The following is a 21,920-nucleotide window of genomic DNA, read 5'->3' on the forward strand; positions in this document are numbered from 1 at the left end:
CTTTCTTGAAATCAACAGCTGATAAGCTGGTAAAACAGAAGCCACAGCACAGAAAAGTTGTCTTAGAGAATTTTTTTTAATTCTAGACAACTTATTTTTAAATTCTAAGACATTAATTAAATACAAGGGTGTGTTGCTGCCTTAGATGAAGTCCAAGAGCTTCGTAAGTAGGATGCTAAGCAAACCCTTTATTTCTCTGGATCAGATACTCACTGCACACACGTAACTTTTTAATTTTAATTCTAGTGCTACAGGTATTTTCATGCAGAGTATGATATATAAATAATAAGAACATGCAATTGCAGGACACATTAATAATGGGAATGAACTGTGATAACCAGTTCACAGTATGGTATGGAGAGCTGCAGTGCATCCCTGTGCAGGAGACAGAGCCTCCTTCTTGACTGCAGTTCAAGACTCTACACCAAACCTAGGTAGTGTCAGCTGGGAGAAGAAGCAGGAGGAGACAGTGATTTGGAACCTCTGCCAGCTGAGGGAATATTTCTGTTTTCTGTGCCTGGAGGGTCTATGACTATCACCACCCCCTCATTTTAGACACAGAAGACAGGTCTCCCAGAGAAGGCTCCTGCTGCGGCTGAGGCAGAGACAGGCTACTTTGGAACAGAAGCTCATTTTAGATGCTTTCAAGGATCTGTGAAAGGAGCATCTCCCTGACTCTCTTCCCCTGGACTCCAGATAAGTCCTGGAGAAACTAAACTGCCCCTGCTCCATTCAAGTTAGCCTTTTAAATCCCACTGTGAGTCTCAAATCAAAGGGACTTTTCCTCACTGCATTCTTAAGAGCCTCTTGGTGCAATAGGAGCTGTGTTGCTCACAAGAACTCTTAGCACCCTTCTAAAATTATGCAGTCCTGCATGATATGAGCTGGCACCAGCTCTGGCAAGTGCAAAGGTGGAGTTCCTTCCTCTCGTTTACATTTCTAAGTGTCAAAACGTGCTGGGGGAAAAGAAACTGGTCTCACTGTACAAAGGAAAGAAAAAAGAAAAAAAAAAAATCAGCCATTTTTGACAGATACGTTTTTGTCTTCTTGCCAATTCAGTCTTCTTCTCTCTGCCAACTCTGACAATTAGCAGTAACTGACAGGACATTCTATTATGACACAGGCATGCTCTAATATGGGATAAAGATACCAGCATTGCACTGTTGTTTATGCCATGCTGCAGTTGTCAACAAAACTTCTTAGAGAAAAGGAGGCAAGCAAGCAAAATTTAGTGTTGCTGATTACATTTTAGATAAAAACAAATTAATGAATATATTTAACTAGAAACAGCTGGTTAAACATCAGCAAAGGTAGCACAGATGAAGCCAGAAAGATATTCCAATATGATATTTCAATCTTCTGCACTCAAATACATCTATTAAGATGGAGACATTGTCTTGCTCTGGCATACTAGCAGTGACTGCCTAGTCTATTTGCTGTACCTTGTAGATATTTATTGGTTTTGGAGGAATAAACAAATAGGTAAGACCCTAAGCCTGAATAAAACTCAAGGTACCTCTAAGCCCAAAGAAGCAAAAATATGTAGGAGGGAACACTTTTTAAATTAATTGTACAGTCCCATTAACTTTAGAAAAAATAATATTTACTCTCTACTGTAGGTATGGAGCTGAAAAAACTTCCTTATTTGTTTTTTTCTTTTTGGTCAAATGTTTGGAAGTAATAATTCACATTTCAAGGTATTTTATACATTAAAAGAAAAAGCAAAACAAAATAAAAAGCCCACCAACTCCACACCAATGGTTTATAAAATTTAAAAAAACTACAAATTTCTGTTGTTCTGGCCAAAAATTCTGCTGTGCCTATATTCAGTAACAAATTTTATAGGATTAATATTGATGCTTTATATATAAAATGCTAAATAGATACCTATGCTGTTATCTAAATTTAAATGAATAGTGACTCCAAGAGCCCAAAAATACTTTTAGAAAAACAGCTGCACCTCAGAAATACTAAATCCATCTGTTCAGCTGAGAGCAGTTCTGTTTACCATTGGCAGAAGTACACTTAGTCCTTTTCTGTGTATGAAGGGAAAGTCTTGTACTTCAAAACCATTTCACACCCCCAAATCTGACCTGTGCTCTTTGTTTCTCACGTATTTTGACTTCTTTTTCAATTAATTTTTGCCTCTGGCTCGTTTCTTCCTCCAGTCTTTTCTCCAGTTGCTCTCTGCGGCGTTTTTCTTCTTCCAGAGCTCGTTTCTTCGCTTCCATCTCCCGTTCCTAAATACCACACACAGAGCTTCAATTATATGCAAAACTATAGTTGGCAATGCAATTCCTAAGCTAGGGATAAATATATTTTCATCCCTTAAATAGGCAGAAATATATATCCATGATATTGGACTAAATTTGGAGTAAGAAATAGATAATGAAATAGAAATTGAAGTTATTCTTAAGCAGCTCCCCCCAGCAGGTGTCAAACCAATGCTGATCAAGTTTCTGAGGTTTTGCCATCAACTTGTCCTTTTAGGTAGCAGATACTGCACATGGGCTCAAGGTGTAGTGTGAGGTGAAGCCAAGGGGGAAGAGGTATTTTTAAAGTGTCTGTTAGGTATAAGCTGGGTAGTTTCTGTGTTGCATTAGGAGAATATTATCCAAACTTACATGTCTACTCTTAGTTACTCAAAATGACGCTTACCCTGGTCTCAAGCAGCCGAGTCTTTTCAGCATGTGCCTGTTTGAGAAGTCTCTCCATCTCCTCTATTCTTGCAACGTTTGAAGTGCTAGCACTGCAAAAAAACCCCAGCATTATTTCTTATTTAAAATAATAGTTGGTATTTAAAGAATATTTTGCAGTCCAACATAATTTAAGAATAAAGTTGACAGTGTTCAGATCCAATTCAGTGCAGTGGTCACTAAGAAAAAAAAAGAGGTACGTTTGGTGAGCTGAATTTTTATTTTGAATTATTACAGCAGTTGCTTCTTCTGTACTTTGAGCACCCACAGATTTTATGCATCTCTACAAAAAAAGTGTTTCTCTCACCTTAAACATGGTAACATATATTATGCATTTTACATTGGTCAGAACAAAGCATCATAAATAGTTTTCCTTTAATGTCTGATATGCCTAGAAAATATTCTCAAACACCACCTAAAACAGTCAGAATTAATTTTGCTAAGAGGAAATTTTGTCAAGAAAAATAAACTGCCTATCTTCCAGATTTTATCAACAAAATCAGCTCACACTCTTTTTTTCTTTCACCAAAGTTTGCCTTGTGAGAAACAGAAACATCTGTTGTAAAGGGTCCTTTTCTGGTTTTAGTATTGATTTGGGCTATTTACTTCTTTGTGTTGCTTTCTTTTGTTTTCCTTCTGGCATTGGCTGCAAGAGTCAGAGGGAAGCAGAAGAGCAAACAGTACCAGTGAAATTCAACCAACAGTCTCCAGACCTGGGCTGGAAATTGGACTTACAGGATGGTAATCTCAGACACACACCCTCCTCCTTCCAAAGGGTCAGAGCAGGAAGTGAGAGAAAGGTTTCATATCACTAGCACATTAGCTCAATGCACAGAGATAGCTCCCAGCCTGTCTCCAGCTATCAGAAACTTGCTGACTATCCATTTAAAACAGAAATCCTCAAAACCCAAGTCCTAATGTTTTTCCTTGAAAAAAACCAAAGCCAACACCAACCAATATAAAAAAGCCCAAGCACACCAGCAGCAGAATGACTGCCACTGGTATTTTCTGAAACTCTTAACACTGCAGTGATAATGATTAAAAGGGGAAATCAGAGGGCTTCCCTGCCACAGGAAACAGATGCTAAGTAAAACACTATGTGCTAGCCAAAAAAGCTGTCCTTGTGTTCACAAGGTTTTCACAGTGCTGTGACAAAATTGTACTTAATGATCAGCCTCTATTTATGCTTGTGAAACTGCTGGGGCAGGACTGTGAGCAGGAATGAAAGCATTACCATAATGTCAGGAATAAAAAACAGACTGTCAGGAGAAAATTGTTTGCACACAATTTTGAGACTCCTCTGGTCTTTTAACACACATCATGGAAATTCCTTTCATCTGAGAAATGGTGTCTGAACTGACAGCCTCTGAAGATGAGAAAAGCAAGCCTTTCAGTGTCATCTCTTCATTTTTACTGATCCAGAAAAGGGAGAAGGGCGGGCAAAAAGACATTTGGAAGGAAGCCTGAGTGTTTCAGCTTAAGCATCTAGTTGGATGCTGGACACAGAACAAGTGTACATCATCAATGCACATGTCCTTGAGAAATTTCCTATCAGAGGAAATTCCTTCCCTGCAATGATCACAAGAGGAAGCACTGATTCACTTAACTTTTCACTGATATCACTTAACTTTTCCATATTTTTATTTTCCATCTTTCAGTAAACAGATGAGCTGTAATTAAACCTGATTATGAGGAGCTAGACAAATATGATGCCTGTCTATTGATCCTACATTTTCTTAACCCATCAGCAGCATCCACACTATCACAGTGGCAACACGTACATATTCTCTTTTTTATTATCACCCTATGACCACTGCAGGATCAGAAGGAAAGATTTACCTGGAAATGTTATCTGGTGAGCATGCTGATATGCTTGTCTCCATACTGTCAGAACTGTCTAAGCTTAATGTGTCAAAGGCATGGTCCTTGTAACTGCGATCTGGGTAATGGAAACTGTTCAAATACACGTTGGATTCTGAGGCTGTTCTGCTGTAGAATTCTGGAGACTTCTGCCTTTGGTTTTCACAGATGCGCTGATGGTTGTACCCTACAAAGGACAGAGGAAACAGATTTCACACCAAAATTATGTGACAGGAGCATAACTTGTTAGCAGCACAAGCATTCTGAACATCACCTCAGTCTTTACTGCGCTGTGACCAAGGTACTACAACATTATGGTTAATTTTACAAGTTAATCACGCTAAAATAAAAGCTTTAAATATGTCTTTTATTTATGCTGGATTCAAATATATGCACATTAGTATAGCTGACTTTTCAAGATATGTTCTTGTATGTGCATTATGAAAATCTAATTTGAAAAAAATGAAATTTACATTTTAAAATTAAAATTAGGCCTAATCTGGAAAGTAATGCAGTTAAATTCAGGAATTTAGAAGAAATGACACTGCCTAAATTAGAGAAAAAAGAAAAAGTCGTGATATTGAATATTCTTAAGTACTTGTCTGGTTTACTATAGTGAATATGTTTTTTTTTTTCTTTCTTTCTTTCTTTCTTTTTTTTTTTTTTTGTGTGTGTTTGTCTGTTTGGGAAACTTTGCTTTCTGGCAATTGTACTCTTAGTTTCAGCTGAAATAACACAAACTGCTTGTTATAGAATCATAGATACTAGTGTAGAGATCCTTTACTAGAATTTTGAAATTTCAGTTCAGCCTACATGATTGAAGCAGATCCTTACAGCTCAATGATTCTAAAGAAAAATAAGGTTCATGCAAAGGTTCTTCTGTTATTTTTCCACAAAAACTTTTTTTTTTTCTGAAAAGTCATCCTTCTTGAACACAGGGAACTTGTTTGGCAATGTGCCCTTTGAAAATGTCTTTCCACAAATATTTTTATCTCATGTCTGTATTGCTCTGAAAGTAATGCAGACTTAGAGAGAGCTTGCCTGATGAGGAGGAGCTGTCATTTTAACTGCTGAAGTATTTTATAGTGCCCTTTTAAGGTTGTTCCATCTGCGTGGTTACAAATGCAGCCACACTGATCATCTTTTCCTTCAATGAATGCAAGAAGTGAGACTTTCTCATAGTTCTGATAGTTAGGTTTATAATATTCTCTGCACATTTCTGACTCAAATTCTGAGCTGCTGGCAGAGCTGGAGATTAGGAAGGACTGACAGACTACATGAAAACCTCACATTCTTACAGGAAGGCTGCACTGACATTCCACATATTTAAGATAATCAGACAAAAATGCAGACAAATGTACAAATGCAGCAAGGGCGAGATAAAAATTTTTACTAGACACCATTAAGACACTGATGTTAAGAAAGCATGCTTGAAGTGCAGTATTTTTCTGCCTTATTCTCATTCCCTCTCTGTGCATACAAGGTTACTCTCTGGTATTTTTTGCATGCCAGAGCTGGGAGGGTCCCAGTTCAGAGAGCCAACAACTGTAGTTATCTGAAAGGTGTTATCTTCAGCTGAATAATTAAAGCATGCCAATAAAGAAATTGTGCCCTACAAGCATTTCCAAGGTAGTTTGTTCCTCACTTCCCTCTGTACCATACAAAGCTTGCTTGGAGACAGTTAAAGCTGGTTTCTAAGGAACTAAGAGGACTCACTTGCCATTTAAAAGAAGACTCAATTTCAATCAAAAATTCAATTGCATTGATTAGTAAAAGACAAAAGGGACATAAATGCACCTCAGCAGTCATAAATAATAGCATCAACAACACAGGTGTTACTGATTCATGTGTGGTTTGCTTTTTCCCCCTTATTTTGGCAAATGCTTCTGTTATTGCAGATAAGCAATTACCTTTCATACTTGAACCTTTGGAATGACTAATTGCTCCTGTAAAATGGTTATCAATGATTCATTAGGGAAAGAGAGAAAAAATAAATTACTGAAAGAACTTCATTCAAATGCATGTTTTTCTGTTGAGCCCTCTACAAATCCTTGCCTACTTAGAAATTTTAATTCCGTATTTTATATTTCACTGAAAAATAAACCCATCTAAAAGGCACAGAGCAGCACAGCAGTGCTACAAACACTCTACCCCTTAAGATAAAGAACCCATTTGAGAGGAAAACATTTATTAGTCAAATTTATGCAATCATGCAAATACAACTAAACACTGGAAGAAATCAACATTTGTTAGGCTGCAAAATGAGATGCATTCACAGAAACAAAGCATAATTCAGAGTTCTCCTTTAATCTTCATGCTGTAAGCAGCAGGCAGCTCAAAGCTCAGGATCAGCTGTTTATCAACACCATGAGGCTTCACAACCCAGCCCCATTACAGCCACACCTTCACACTGGGCAGGCACAATCTGTTCTTCAAGGAATTTTTAACTGCTCAGGTGCCTATTCACACAACATGCACTTAAAAATACCAGACTCCTTGTAAGATCCAGCACTTAGCTAAAATTTCCCACAAGCCAAGATTTGTATCAGGTAAGTCTAACCTGATACAAGAGCTAAAATATTTGTTGTTGCATTGGTTTTACTACAGAGCTCCGCTGCTCTGCAGCAAACCTGTAAACTTAACGTTGTTAACAGCCATACTGTTCAGAAAAATATTGCAAAAATCCATAAAGCCATGTCATCAAAGAAAAATATTCCAAAGGAGTTACTGCAGAATCACAAAATCCAGGTATACCACCACAAAATTATGGTGAGAGTAGAACTAAAGGTGAAAGCTGTTATTAAAAGTGGCACTGTCAAGTATTTAAAAAACCCACTAGTATTTTATGAAAATGATCCCATTACATTTTTATTTTATTTTTCTTTTATTCCTATTCTTTCTTCTTTTTTTTATCCTTTTTTAAAGACTGACATTAACATGTCAAGATACATTTGTTGTGTGGAAACATGCCAAAGTAGGAAGCCCAAGTCTGTCTACCTTGTCATTGTAACCCACAGAGCTGCAAAGATTTCTGAATTTTCTGCTCTACTTGTGCGGCTACGAGCAAAGAAGCAAAAAATTAGGGCTGTGCAAAGCCATAGCTCTGCAGATATTAGCTTTAGTCAGAAGTTTTGTTGTGACAGGTTATTTGACAGCAGGAGAAAAAGAATTTTTGAAATGCTGTCATTATTTAACCATTATTGAAAAGTTTTTCAAGAGTCTAGGAACTACTTGACAGTGCTGATGCAACTGGTACTTTTGCAAAAACATCACATGAGAAGTACAGCCAGGGAAGGGGATATTTTCATACCTTTTCTGTTTTTTCCTGAGTTTGACAAGAAAAAGTGAAAAACAAACAGAAAAGGCAGACTGTGTTGAAGAGTTTCTAGACTGTTTGTACAAATAACCCTTGCTTCCAGTATACTGTTTTTTCAGAGTTTACAAAGGACACAAATAATCATTTTGCTGGTACCTAAGCTCTCTGTCCCAGCAGCTTTGTTCCCAGTGCTGTCTGGTCTTACACCTCAATTCCCAGCTAGCCATTCCTTCTTCCCTCTGGAGTCCATCCTGCAGTCGGTGGGACTGCAGAGGGTAACCCTCCCTCCTTGCTGCTGCCTGTCCTTGTGCAGGTTTCTGGCACCCAGCACTCCCTGGGAGCCCCAAGCATCCCCTGCACAGGGCGAGGTCTCCAGATCGTGCCAAATGTGGCTTCTTCATCCTGTCTTTGCAGGTGCTTTGGTTACAAAGGCATGTCCACAGGAGGTGAACTTATAAATACAGTCTTTCAAAATAACCTCATCAATGGCTGCTAAGAAATACCTTTTTCCACTAATGATTTATAGCAGATATGTGTCCTCTAAAACATTTAAGTTGTCCTTAACTCAGGCCGTGATTACTGACAGTGACTTTCTTTCACTAACAGTTCTTGAACTCATGATTGACTGAACATGGTTTGGTAATCCTGTAGCAAAGATTATTTAGTACTTTAAACCCCATGAAAATATTTATTACTGCATCCAGCCTAAAACTTATTCATAGATATTGCTTGTTCCTGCATAAAGAAAAATACATGAAATCCATGTTCAGACCCAAGAGGCTGTTCTCAATCTCCTGATTTAACTTTTAACTTTCCTTTTTTTTTTCAGCTCAGACTTCTACAGTTACCTTCATGGACTGAAATAAGAGAAACTGGAGAAAGCATATTAGAGAAAACTCCCTTTAGACCATGACTAGTTTAGTGATAACTAACTCAGATAACATCTTTAAACCAGCTGAGCTGCTACTGCCTCCAGCCAGCCTTGAATATACTTGCTTTCAGCTCCACATGCACACACCACAACATCTGGTCTAGAACTTGGCTGTCGAGCCCTAAGGAGCACAGGAAGCCACTGTGGAGCACATCAGCCTCTTTGGATAGCAGTGTGTGGGTCACTGCTTGGCAGCCAGGGCTCCAGACTGAGTGGGTGAAGTGGTATTTATCATGAGAGACCCTGGCTCTGCACTGAGCCCAGTTCCTGTGCACTGGGTGCAGCTCTGTGCCCAGAGGATCAGCAAACCAAGACACTCGTGCTGTTTGCAACAGATCATCTTGGCCACAGAAAACTGAGAGTGAAAAACCTGTCAAGTGGGGAAAGAAACACAAGGAAAGCAAGTGCTGACTCACTACACATGACAGGCAGAGAACACTTTTTATCTATTCATCACCTTTTTTAGGTGAACAACTAACTTTTGGAGCAGGAAGATTAGAGAGCTCATATTTATCTGTATCATCAATCTCTATACATTTACAGAGTTCCACTGATTTGTCAGTTAATCTTATGAAAAATATTCACTTTTCCTGAAAAGGCAAACCTGATCTACCTCAAGAATGCTTTTACAATAAATAAACTGTATTTATTTATATATATAATATAAACATTTATAACTGAGTGATGGGATAAGAAAATCTCCAAGGATGTCCACTGACATGACACCTGGCTTGCTTTTCAAAGATGTATTTAAAGATATCTGATTAATTGCAGTTACTCAGACTCAAGTCCTGTTGATTTTAGTGCAAGACAAATAAAATTTCATAATTTTAATGCACAATGATATTCCATTTCAGTGGTCCTGTGTGATACATCAAAGCAGTACATCGTGTTCAGAACATTACCCAAATCTCACTGTTCCACAGAAATGCACTTTCTTTACTTTTGACTTTGAAGAAAGTTTATTTTCCTTCCATGAGCTGAGTATGGGTGTGAAGTGTACTGGGAAACCAGAAATCCCAAGTTAAACTCAGTCCCTTCCCTGCTCAAACCACAAAGGGACTTCTATTAAGACTTTACCTGTAAGGCTGAATGAAAAGTGCCTGAAGACTGTTTCTCTGGCCCATCTGTATAGCTGGATAGAAATACTCTGGGATCTGACTCCAGCCACGTGACTTGGATATTCCTGTGCTTGCTGAGTTCTGCACTGCAGTGCAGAAAGAGCCCTGCAACCACTTTTGTGGTGTGTTACCCAGACAAAGGAGTTTCCCCAACCTGGAAAGGTGGGACTTGAGTGCAAAAGCAGTTACACTCTTCCAGTTCCTCCCACAGCAATAAATTCAAGGAGCTTGAGGTTGAACAGAAAGAGAATAAACCCTTTAGTAACTACTAAGAGAGGCCACAAAGAGCTTGAGGTTGAACAGAAAGGTAATAAACTACTAAGGGAGGCCACAAATGATCCTTGTGTTCCTATATCCTTCCTGTTAATGACACTGAAAATCCTGTGACAGTTCAAATAAAGCACCTGTCAGCAGCACTGTTTCCCTTTGGCAAAGCTGATGTTTCAGAAAAGGACATCTAGAACTGTCCTCTTTCCCAGTACAAATTAATCCCTTAAGGCTCTCTTCATAATTTTCTATTTCCATTCAAACTGCTGGATCTTTCAAAAAATAACAGTCAACTAGTATGACAAGCAGTATAGCACAAGATTCCTCAACAGCATATGAAAAGCACTATGCCAACTGTCCCAAAAGAATACATCTTTCCCCTTCTCCCCTGCCTCTCTTTGTCAGGCTATAATTTGATTTTGATTTTTGGGGTTTCTCTCTTATTCTTAAGACACGAAATCTGTCCCTACCCTTAGATTGTTTTAATTGCACAGTGACAAAAAATTAAGCATTAAAAGTAATTTATTTTTAAAACTCTTGCCCGTGTTAGGTTTGGTAACACTTTAAAATTCTGTTTTAGGTCAAACACTAACACTCTTTGCAACCATTTTACAGAAATATTTTCAATTTTAAATATTTGATCTTTTGTCACAGTTTAGCCAAAGTGTCCCTATTGATTTTCAGACTGAAATAACATCACAATGATGAGTCTGAACATAATTGCCAGCTATTCCACCTTTGTACACACATTACATCCTAGACACTTTCCAAGCTGAGCAGGAAGCTCCTTTTGTATTGCACCTGAAATATGTAAAGATAACAGCCAGACACTGCAGGTTTGTGTAAGAGCTGCTGCATAGCTAAAGCTCAAACCCAACAAATCACAAGTGGATCAGCTCTATAAGGGGCTGCAGCAAGCCATGATCCCTTCTCAGCTTGCTTGTTCCATCCCTGAGTCATCCTGGGGTGTATGACTGACCCCAGCCATTGCTTTGACCTTTAAGAGCTGCAAGCTCTGACAAGTCCTGTAACAAGGGGATGGATCTAGCTCAGCTCAGCCTCAGTGCAGTTCTACACAAGGACCTCTGGTACTGGTATCAGTAATGGTGATGCAGATGCTGGAAAGAAAATAAACTGACAGATGGCACTAAGGAGTGCCTCCTTTTGAAGACGGACACAGATGAATAATGCATCTCATTAAAGCAGAAAATACAAGTATTGACTCGAGTCAGCAAACAACACAGAACCCCACAGCCTACAAGAACATATTTCAGACATGTAGCTTGCTTCTGCATCCAGAATTGCTGAGTCCCTATTAAAAAACACAGCCATCAGAACAGCTCTCTCCCTTCCTATTTTGTAGCCCAAATATTTAAGACCGCTTATAATACCCCAGTCACAGCTTCTCAAAGTTATTTCTCTCTGGGAAATTTATCCAGATAAAAAACATGTGCCTGTGAAAAAAAAATGTTAAGATCCCAACATAAAAAAAAGGAAGAAAAAAAGAAAGAACATGTAATATATTGCTTCAAAATCACTCACAGAAATAATCCAGTTAACACAATATGCATTTTCAATATATTGAATTATTTTTGGTGACCATGTACTTAAAAGCTACACATGCACATACATCATAATATTAACCTCTTATTTTACCAATATCAAAAAAATCAGTCACATTTAGAGCTTGCTTTTGTCACCAAGAAGTAAACTGTTATTTTGTAGACCTGCTGATTATAGCAACACCAGTTTCAGGCTTATTTCTGAAGAACTGATCACTGATTTTAAACAGAAATGAAACAATGAAAAGGTCTTACCTTTGTGCATCCTTCTCGACTCCGACTCTTTGGCCATGGTTGCCAGGCAGTGAGGAAGTACACTGCCACAGCTGTTGCTCTGTCCTAATGGTAAATGTCCCTGCAGGAAATTTTGTAAATAAGTGCTTAAAACTGTATTTCAAGATTTTTTTTAATCAGCAATGGCAAAATAATGTGCTTTGTCAGGGATATTAATGTCATGTCATACCAATCAGCCATTGGTATTTCAGTTGTGTCTCAGGCCAAAATATTTTCAAACTAGTACCTCCACCTTCCTGCTGTTTGTTGACTCACCATATCACAAATAAAGAGTATTTTCACTTATATATAACTTTACCATTTAGAGGCCTCTAGTAAGAAAGAAAACAACAAGTTGTGTCTCTAGAATCAATTTAAACCAGCCCAATAATACAATCTTTGAGACAGAAATCATGTATTTATGATTAATGTAACACAGTACTGCATTTCCAGAGGTCAGAAGAAGGGCTGGAAGTACAGAAGGTTTCATATACATCCTCATTTGTTAATAAACCCAAAGTAATTTCAAAAGCCATGTGTGAATTTGGGAGGTTACCAATTGCTTAGGGTGCTACCCCGCCTTCCCTTCAACCCAATGTCTTGTGTTGCAATACAGGATATGGCCAGAAATGTGTATTCCATCACCATCTGTTGAAGCTGGATGGGGCAGTGATTCCTTATCTCCATGGCACATACCATCTGCTAATGGACCATCTCTAAAACCAGGTGGGGCAATCACCTTTATCTTTTCCACAACCCATCCTTCCTCCAGGAAGATATCATCTGCTGCTGGCCCATTCAGTCCCACTGTATGACTGATAAAATTACATCATCCCACTGGGAGATGCTCCAGCCAGGGGGAGGAACCTTTCCTACCTAGATAAAAACTGAGATTTTGGACAGAAAGACACCATCTTTACTCTGGATTCCAGAGGAAACTGGACCTTTCCACATCATCCCTGGACCTTCAGAGAAAAACTGCACCTTCTACAGGAGCACTGCTTCAGCTGAACCACATCTGCCACTGCAGGAGGATGCAGCCACCATTTAATGGGACTGCTGCCAACACCCTGACTGACAAGGTTTCAGGTTGTATTCTGACTCTGTCACTGTTTTGGGATTGTTCTTTGTAATACTGCATTTCTATTTTAATTTTCCTGGCAAAGAACTGTTATTCCTAATTCTCCTATCTTTGCCCAAGAGCCCCTTAATTTCCAAATTATAATAATTTGGAGGGAGGGAGGCAGTTTACATTCTCCATTTCAAAGAGAAGCTCCTGCCTTTACTGGCAGACACCTGTCCTTCAAACCGGGACACCCAACAGAGGATTTCCTGCAGAGGCTGGAGGAAACAATAGCATAATAATAATAATAATAATAATAATAATGATAATAATGATGATGATGATGATGATGATACAGCACACACAGCAGCCACGTACCCTGCTCGCGATGCTGCGCCCCAGCGTGGCGCTGCTGAAGTGGGGAGACACAGACGGGGCGGATTTCTTGCGGGGCAAGGTATCGCTCAGGTACGAGCACTCCCTGTGCTGCTTCTTGCGCTCCTCCAGGTTTCTGAAATGCTTCACGGGGAATTTGTTACAGTTTGGACAAAAGGAATTGATGTGCTTGCTCAGCTATACTCTATATGGAAAATACTGGTAGTCTGGAGAGAACAAAATCTAAATACAGGGCGCCTCCTGCTTCTCAGTGCTTTCCATCACATTAAAAAAATGCATTAAATTTGTATGCACATTTTATGTACATGCCCCTGTACCTTTTCTTTTGTGTTATATATTCAAGTCTAGTGAACAGGTAGAACCCAATTAAAAGGGACAGCTTTTCCTTAGAAGTTATTCTAATGAATTAGTAGCTTAAAACCAATACAGCTTTTGAAAGGCATTGTTCAAATGTATATGAAAAATTAATTTAGGATGTCACACATGCATTATTGCTGCAAGTCCTCTGACAGTTACAATGGATCCTGAATATTAATATCTGCCTCTGCATGATAAGGTGAATTTTTGTTCAGAAACATTCTGTAATACATCATGTTCGTTTTTAAATGAGCAGTGCCTTTAAGCGCAACACTCCGTAAAAGCACAATCAACTTATCACTCTAAAGTCCTCACACATAATCAACTTTGTGGCCACCATAACAAAAGCAAACAAAATGAAATAATCCCAAGTTATCAGCTCTGAATCTGTTACCTGTTGTTGCCTGCGGTGTTTCTTAGCTGGCAGAGGTGGAGGTGTATCAGATAAAGGAATAGGATCTACATGAGTAGCCATGACCTCAGGCCAATGGACTGATGGAAGTTGAGCAATAGAGCGAGGAGAAAGAGAGTGAGGAAACACAAATCCAGAACAGAGAGGTGATCTTAGCTTTATAGAAAAAAGAGAAATTACACACAGAGTTTTCTTTTTGGAATTTCTCAAAAGATACGGCACATAAAAGCTGCAGTTTTAGCACTGTGTTTGGTGGAGAGTTTAGCAGGAAAGGAGGTGTACTCTATTGCAACTCTCAAGGCATACTGAGCTACCAGAAGCAGCACACAAATGCCAAATTCTAAACCAGTTTCTGCCTTGTTGCAATGCAGAACTATGTGGCTTTACAAAGTTATTCTATTCCTTTAAAAGGAGATTTATTCAAAATTTCACAAAGAATGAAGAAAAGAAAGTAAGCTAGAAAGCAGACTGGACAGATTCCATGGAATAGCTAAGGTAGGTAGAAGCTATTCATCTCCCATAATAATTCAAAATATACTTCTACCACGTTACAGGGGGGGAAGAATAAGAAGCTACAAAACACACAAAATGAACACCTGAACACCACTAATCCAGTTGTCATAAGCTTATTCACAGATGCTTTCCCAAAAGTGCATTACATTATAGTGTTTGGCAGGCAAAATTTGTCACTTAGTGCTGCTTGGGTCATAAGAATTCAGGGTTTTTGGCCTTCAGAGTCCCATCTACATCATCAAAGACACTTTACAGCTGGAGCAATCCCTCAGCTTTACTATTTAACCTGTTATCTGACTTGGTAACTGGCAGAGGGCAGTTTGCTTTAGGGTCAGTTCGTTACATGTTGAATTACCAAAATATCAAAAATAAAGAAAATAAAACAGGCAGCCATGAAAGAACAATGCAAACAAAGGGAAATGTCTCTCAAACAAACCTCTTTATTTTGTGGCTGGCTCGTCAGCACAGCCGTGGAAGGCTCAGTGGCAACTGCTTCAACATCTGAGGGGGTCTGAGTGGAAGGGGATATATTCGTGGAATTGCCATACAGCTCACTAATTTCACTTACACTGATATAGCCCTAAAAGGAGGAATTCAGAAGTTAAAAGGAGCAAAAGCCAAAAGACATGCAAGAGTATTAATGTATCCAGTACAATGAATGTTAGTTTAGAGTGATTCAGCCAAATATTTGGTATCACTGAATTACTTAATCATAAATAAAATAAAATTAGCATCAAGATTTTTGCATGTTAAATACTTGGATTCTGAAAATTGTCCTTAATTTAATTCCAAAAGCATTTGTGTAATCAAAATGGAAATGTACATTGAGTGTCCAAAAGATTTTACTAAAATGCAAATACTCTGTAGAAATTACATAGTTCTTTCTCAGGAAAGCAGACTGGGCAAAAAGGAAGAATAAATCTTATTCTGAAATCATAATATTTTTTTGTCTCTGATTAAATAATCTGATTTGTTTCTTGCCTAACTGTTAGGCTAATTTGAGTATACTGAATGACTAACAGATCTGGGAAGAACATTTATAAGGACAAGCCATTCCCATAAATTACACTAACACATCTTCCTTTTGCATTGTCTGGAAGACACTTCTAAATTTTATATGTTACCAGAAGAACTAGGTAAGATGCTGTTAGTGTTAGCCTGCAGCCATTACAATTTGCTCTTTTTTTTTTTTTTTTTTTTTTTTTTTTAATTAAGCAGCTATACAGAAAGTGATGGACTGGGGGATGGCAGGAACATCACTGTGCTTCTGCCTGCTGAGAAGATTTATGCAAGCAGATTGAAGATATGACAGAAAATGTAGTTATTGCATGTATTTTGGTGTTAACTGCACAAATGTTTTTTTAAAAAGTAAAATATGGATTCCAATCCATTGTGCAAAGGATATCAGCCTGTACAAAGTCAAGTGTCCTAATTTCTTATCCATAGAAAACAAGGCTATGCAAAAGGAAGAGTAAATCACTGTTGAAGCAATGTCATAAAGATGATCTAGAAATATGTTTATTTTTAAATCAAGATGTAAAGCTGCTTTCACACTGACAGTGTGTGGCAAGGGCTGTGTCTCTATTACTGCACCAACATAGTGACATACCAGTGTGTACACTTCAGCAATTCCATAAGAGAAGCCACAGACTGCTACAGTATTTCTTCTTTTTAGAAATGCCTAAATTTATCAATGATCATAGAAGACAACTTGAAAAGAAATACCAACATTGCTATCTAATAGCATAATTTTCAATGTATGATATCAGTTATTTCAAGCAGATAAGACAATTCTGGAAAATTATGTATCATACAGTGAACAAAGCACTCCACAAATGGGAGGCAAATCTTAACTATCACATTATTTGATGACCCATTAATTGAGGAAACTGGCTAAGATACTAAAGTTTATCTCTCAAAACATGTGACAACAGTACAGTAAAATAGAATCCAGTATGAATTAACATAAAACTTGCTTAACCATCTTGTAGTGGCAGTTTATCAGTAACCAAAACTCTTTAATTCTGTAATGCAATATTTTGTTCTTATTAAATATACAGACACTTTCATCTTTGTATGAAGAACATTCAATTCTGACTCACAATGCCAGTGAGGATTTAGAAGAGGGATAAAAAACTAAGTAAGGAACAAATGACTGTGCTGTACACTAACTCAGACCCCTGTTACATTTAATTAAATAAATGCTTTCAAGTCAGATTAGTCATCCAAGTCATTTTTTCAATGCTGAACTTTTGAACAGCATTGATTTTCCTTGCTTATTTAAGTGCTGGGATAAGCATCCTGCTGTTTATGTGAGGCAGTGTTACTCTTGCTGTGCAGGCTGTGAGTCAGCTCACAGTGGATGGCAGAGGGTTACAGGTGTGTGCTTTGGTGAAGAGGGCTGGCAAACACTGCACCACAGACTCGACTGATGCAGGAGCAACACTGTGGTGAAACAAACTGCTGTGCCAGCAGTCTCTGCCAGCCTGTCTTTGGTGCCTCTTTTTAAAGGTGCCAGGACAGTCACAGAGGATTGAAACTGGACCAAGACAAACATGACATCTGACAAAGGCATTTCTTTTGTAGGACAGAGCCTATGGAAACACTGAGGATGAAACAGATAACCCTTGCTGTTCCTTCTCTTGTTTGCCTTGGAGTAAGTCCTGACTGACTTCACTGCAGTGATCAGAATGACACCACTGAATAATCCATTTCATTAAAAAGAGTGCAGCCTCACTTAATGTAGCTGCATTTTAAAGTATGTGAGTAAACAAGCCATGAAGTGTATGGGAAAAAAACCAACCAGATAGCACCCACTCTCTAGTGAGAGAATGGGCAGATCTCAAAAGGAAATAAAAAAAAAGAAGCTTAGACTTGCCAGATGTCCTGGTGGGAGGTCAGATGTCCAGGTCAGAACACAACCTAGGACACTGGAAGTCTAAGCAAGCAAGGGAGGGTGCTCAATCCCACTGGCATGTGAAACTGCACACTGGGAACCTGCAGATCAGAGAAGCAAGACCCCAGTTCCCAGGTGCTGAAAGGATATGTGGTTGCTTTAGACTTAAAGAGCCCAACTGCCTAGAGTGACACCTACATCACTAAATGTGGCAGACCTTGTTCAGGGCTTCAGTACAAGCAGATCCAGCAAGCCCAGTCAGAACTCTTAAGCAAAAGTTAATCAAGCAGCCACAGATTCCTGTCAGTATATTTTAAATGCTAAATTTTCTGCTTCCTCTAACTGCTCAAAAAAGTGAAATAAATAGCTCAATACGTATCTTAGAGCCACAATAGCTCAAAGTCTTCAAATCAATGCTTTTAAAAAGAACAAAATGTACATTTGTCATGCTTTAGCAAAGAGCCTTAGAATAAGGGAAGGGAGGCAATGATAAAATCTACAGTGCAAAAATAAGCCCAAAGTGTATTTGTACTTGAACAGCTAATCCCAGATCTCATTCTTCTTCACTTCAATGAGGTTTAATTGTCTATTTTGAGAAAATTAGACATACACACACACTCCACACACATAAAAACAATCATTTCTCCACAGCAAGAGACTAAAGTGATACCAGTTACATTTGGAAGAATGTCAAGAGAAGCTATTTTTGCTCACTAATAAATTTAGACTTCTATGGATAAGTGTAAAAAATGGTATGAAATCACTTTGTAAGATTTGATTACTTCAATAAATCCTACATACTGAAGAGCTTTTGTATGAAGCATTATTAAAAGTCAGTTATGGTAATGTCTAAAGCAGAGAAACTCTTTACCTCTTTCAGACTATTGGGACTGACAGGAAATCCCTTTCCTCCGGAAAGTGTGGAATATTTCTTTTCCAGATTACAGAGATTTTCTTTTTCCTGTTAAAACCAGATATTTTATATTGAATACCAACAGCCATGTAGTGAAAACCTTAACCATTTCCTTAACTATGTGAAGAAACACACTGGGTTAGAAGAGTGAAAGTTCACAGCAGAGCTTCAACTTCATCCTTTTAGAGCAGCACTAAACAAAAAATAGGAGGTACAGAACAAAAAACAAATGAAAGACTTTATTTAACAACCACAGCCAAACCAAGTAAGTGCTCCTTCAGCATTTTGAAAATGATGATTCTGCTCAGTGAACTGAACATGGTTTCTCTCATGATTAAGAGCAGAACATAAAACAGACGTGCAGGGTTCATATGAACCATATGAGCTTCTTATGAACCAGATGTGCAGTAGCTCATCTCATGGACTCACAGGGGCTATCACAAGCCAAAAATCTGAGCACTCTGTGCACAGCCCCAGCAGGCACACAGGGAGCACAGGCTTCCAGCTTCACAGGGTGGCTGCCTCTGCTTGAGTCCTTGGGAAAATACTCTTGATTATCAAACACCAGTGGTGTTTTCTCTTAAGAATATCTGCTGATTGATTGCAAAATATTTCCTTTTTTGTTTTTTCAAAGGTGTCTGTCATACAACTTCTGCACAACTGAAGCTCTTTTGGGCTCTACTTTCTTTTACTCTATGAAATGCTCTTTTATTGCATGCTAAAAATGTTTGAAAGACAAAAAAATACTTACCCTTTGCAGCATCATTATTAAGTTGTTTTTCTCTTTTACAAAATGATCTTGTTCTCTTTGTGCTTGTTGGACAATATGATTGGCTTGTTTTTTGAGAGCAGAAATCTTTTCCTAATATAAGAAAATCATAATTTACACGATTTATTTTCAAATCTCAAGACAACCTGCAGCAAAGATCCTGTTTATGAAAGTTCATTTATTCATATGTGTGACTAAGCAGCAGGAAAATAAGTTTTTACAAGACAGCTCACTGCTCTGACGGAGATAATTAAATAAGAATTAGAGAGTGAAGAGAAAACTCATTCAAGAGACAAAAGAATAATTGCATATATTCTTTGATAATGTAGTGACAAACATCCATATACTAAGCAGAACTGATTTAGAGATACAACCTCTGATTTCTGAAAAAAATAGCATTTAATTGATTGAGATAGGACCTTTATAACTAATTTTTAAAATTACTGTGTTTTCTTAATTTGGTATTCTACTATTATTTTAACAAAACAGCAAAATCAATTAGAAGCCTAAAATAACTGTAGTTTTGTTCAGAAAGTACAAATCTCCTTTCTTAAAGAGGAAAAAAAATATTTGGTACTTTTTTAGAGCAAATTAAAGGATTTGATTTTCACATGAAATATGCACACAGGGCACGAAACGTTATTAATTCATTTCTTCTTGGATAAATGCATTATTTGATCTGTGTGGGATGTCACTGGGCCATTGTCTTTGCTCTGCTTCAAGAACTCTTTCAAAGAGGAACATTTTGCATTATTTCTTGCAGATGGGCAGGTCATAGATTCCATTTCCTTGCCTTTATGCTCAGCAACAGAGAACAAATTAATTGAGTGTTGGTGCTCTCACCTTTCTGCTGACAATGCTGCGCTGATATTCAGCTACTTCGTGCAGGAGCTGTTGTGTCAGATTTTCCTTCTCTTCATCTAACCTGCTTTCATGTTCAAGCTGCTGAAATTCTAAATCTTCAAAGTGTTTGCTTTCTATGTCCAGAATATCAGCATCCTTAAGGGAAAAAAGAAAAAGGTAATATATAAAAATCATAATCATGCTTTCGCTGACGCCACAGTAGAGGTTCTTAAAAACAAACACAAAAATCAATCTAAAATTATATTTATATATTTCCTACAACATGTCCCACCAGGATCTCAATACTTTTAATGACCTACTTGCATAATAACAAAGCAAATAGGGCTAATTATTATTGTGCTGTTGCTTTCTCCATCACTCCTGCTGTCCCTCTTGCTAAGACAGTGCAGGAGCTGATCTGCAGCACTCAGAGCAAGCAGAGCCTCCCACACTGGCTGGGCTCTGCTGGAGCCTGGCTGGGACACCACCAGAGCCTGAACCCACCTGGTGAGGCTGTCACATGCCAAACTCAGAGGGCATCTGCTTTCCAAAAAGGACAAAGTATCACCCCAGAGAACTGCACATGGAATTAACCTCTGAAAATTGCTCTCTGTGCAATTAAAAACTCTAGTCATCCACCCTAGCCAGCAGGTACAGTACTTCAGAAAAAGATTTTCTGCATTCCCCTGAGCTGATAGCATGTTTTGTCAGAAAAAGTTGTTGAAGCTGCAGAAATGAACCAAGAAATAAAAACATGCCTGCCTTCTGCTTAGGGATGCTGAGATAAAACTCATGGTGCTTTTCAGAACAAGAAATGAATCCTAATCTTCCTCCTGCAACATTTGTGCATTCATAATATGAGTTCCTGCTTACAAGTTTCAGAATCCTGAAGAAAAGGGTGTGTTTAATAATTGCAGCATTAGTAAACAGTAAGGCTGTCTAAAATAAGCACATTGTACATGATTTGCTACACAAGAAAACCTACATCCTGGAAGGAATGCAAACTTGTTCCTTTTCTTATTTCAACCCAAGGCAAAGGTTAGTGGCCAAGATAAGGTACTACTAAGGTAGATCTCTATAAAATTAATTCAAAACCAGGTTCCAGTGTACCAGAGAAAGACACAGGATGCAGAAACTGAAGAATCCAAGTTACTACATGGAATACAAGCATCTTCCCCTTACTCTCCAAAGATGTGCTCTTCACTTGTAGGAGATAGTGAAGAGATCAACAGCAAAGTGTGGGCTAAAATTTACAGGAAAGCAGTTACCTGCAGTACAGAACTGGCCAGACATCTTCAGCATCCCCAAAAAAACCCAAAAGGGCTTTGCCTGGGCCATGAAAGTCAGTAAATTCAGCCTATTGTACACAACAATAATTGCTACTGAGGCAGTACAACAGACTTCAGAGAAGGCAACTGATAATGAAAAATCCAACTGGGGGGCATTTAAAATACACTTCCTGCCCAACAGGGAGAGTGTATTTGCATTCCAGACACAGGAAAGCAAGAATTTGCCAGCTGTCCACCCAACCCAAACTCCAGACCACAGAAACTGTGAAATTGGTTGCCCACTCCCCTGGGCACAAATCACCAAGTTCCTGAAGCCCCTCCTCGTTGTCAGTGAAGCAGCACAGCAGAAGGTGTTGCAGACTCAGGTATTTCACAGTGTGGTTTGGGTTGGAAGGGACCTTAAAGATCATCTCATTCCAAACCCCTGCCATGGGCAGGGAACC

General features: G+C 38.4%; 1 protein-coding gene across 12 annotated transcripts in view; it reads right to left on the reverse strand.

Annotated features, from left to right (window-relative positions):
* The window catches only part of PHLDB2 (pleckstrin homology like domain family B member 2), a 63,736-nt gene that overhangs the window by 4,626 nt on the left and 37,190 nt on the right, over positions 1-21,920 (reverse strand). For 5 of the 12 annotated variants that reach the window (XM_056504107.1, XM_056504147.1, XM_056504098.1 and 2 more), the window contains 10 exons: positions 20,189-20,344; positions 19,328-19,438; positions 18,535-18,624; positions 16,377-16,448; positions 15,204-15,347; positions 13,468-13,608; positions 12,009-12,108; positions 4,536-4,743; positions 2,659-2,749; positions 2,094-2,240 (listed from right to left, as the gene is read on the reverse strand). In XM_056504107.1, the coding sequence (XP_056360082.1) occupies positions 2,094-2,240; positions 2,659-2,749; positions 4,536-4,743; positions 12,009-12,108; positions 13,468-13,608; positions 15,204-15,347; positions 16,377-16,448; positions 18,535-18,624; positions 19,328-19,438; positions 20,189-20,344 (1,260 nt within the window). The remainder of the gene's footprint in view (positions 1-2,093; positions 2,241-2,658; positions 2,750-4,535; positions 4,744-12,008; positions 12,109-13,467; positions 13,609-15,203; positions 15,348-16,376; positions 16,449-18,534; positions 18,625-19,327; positions 19,439-20,188; positions 20,345-21,920) is intronic. The other 7 variants (XM_056504175.1, XM_056504185.1, XM_056504166.1 and 4 more) reach the window with 3 other exon arrangements.

The sequence above is a fragment of the Oenanthe melanoleuca genome, chromosome 1, assembly GCF_029582105.1.
Source record: "Oenanthe melanoleuca isolate GR-GAL-2019-014 chromosome 1, OMel1.0, whole genome shotgun sequence".
In the NCBI taxonomy this organism is placed as follows: Eukaryota; Metazoa; Chordata; class Aves; order Passeriformes; family Muscicapidae; genus Oenanthe; species Oenanthe melanoleuca.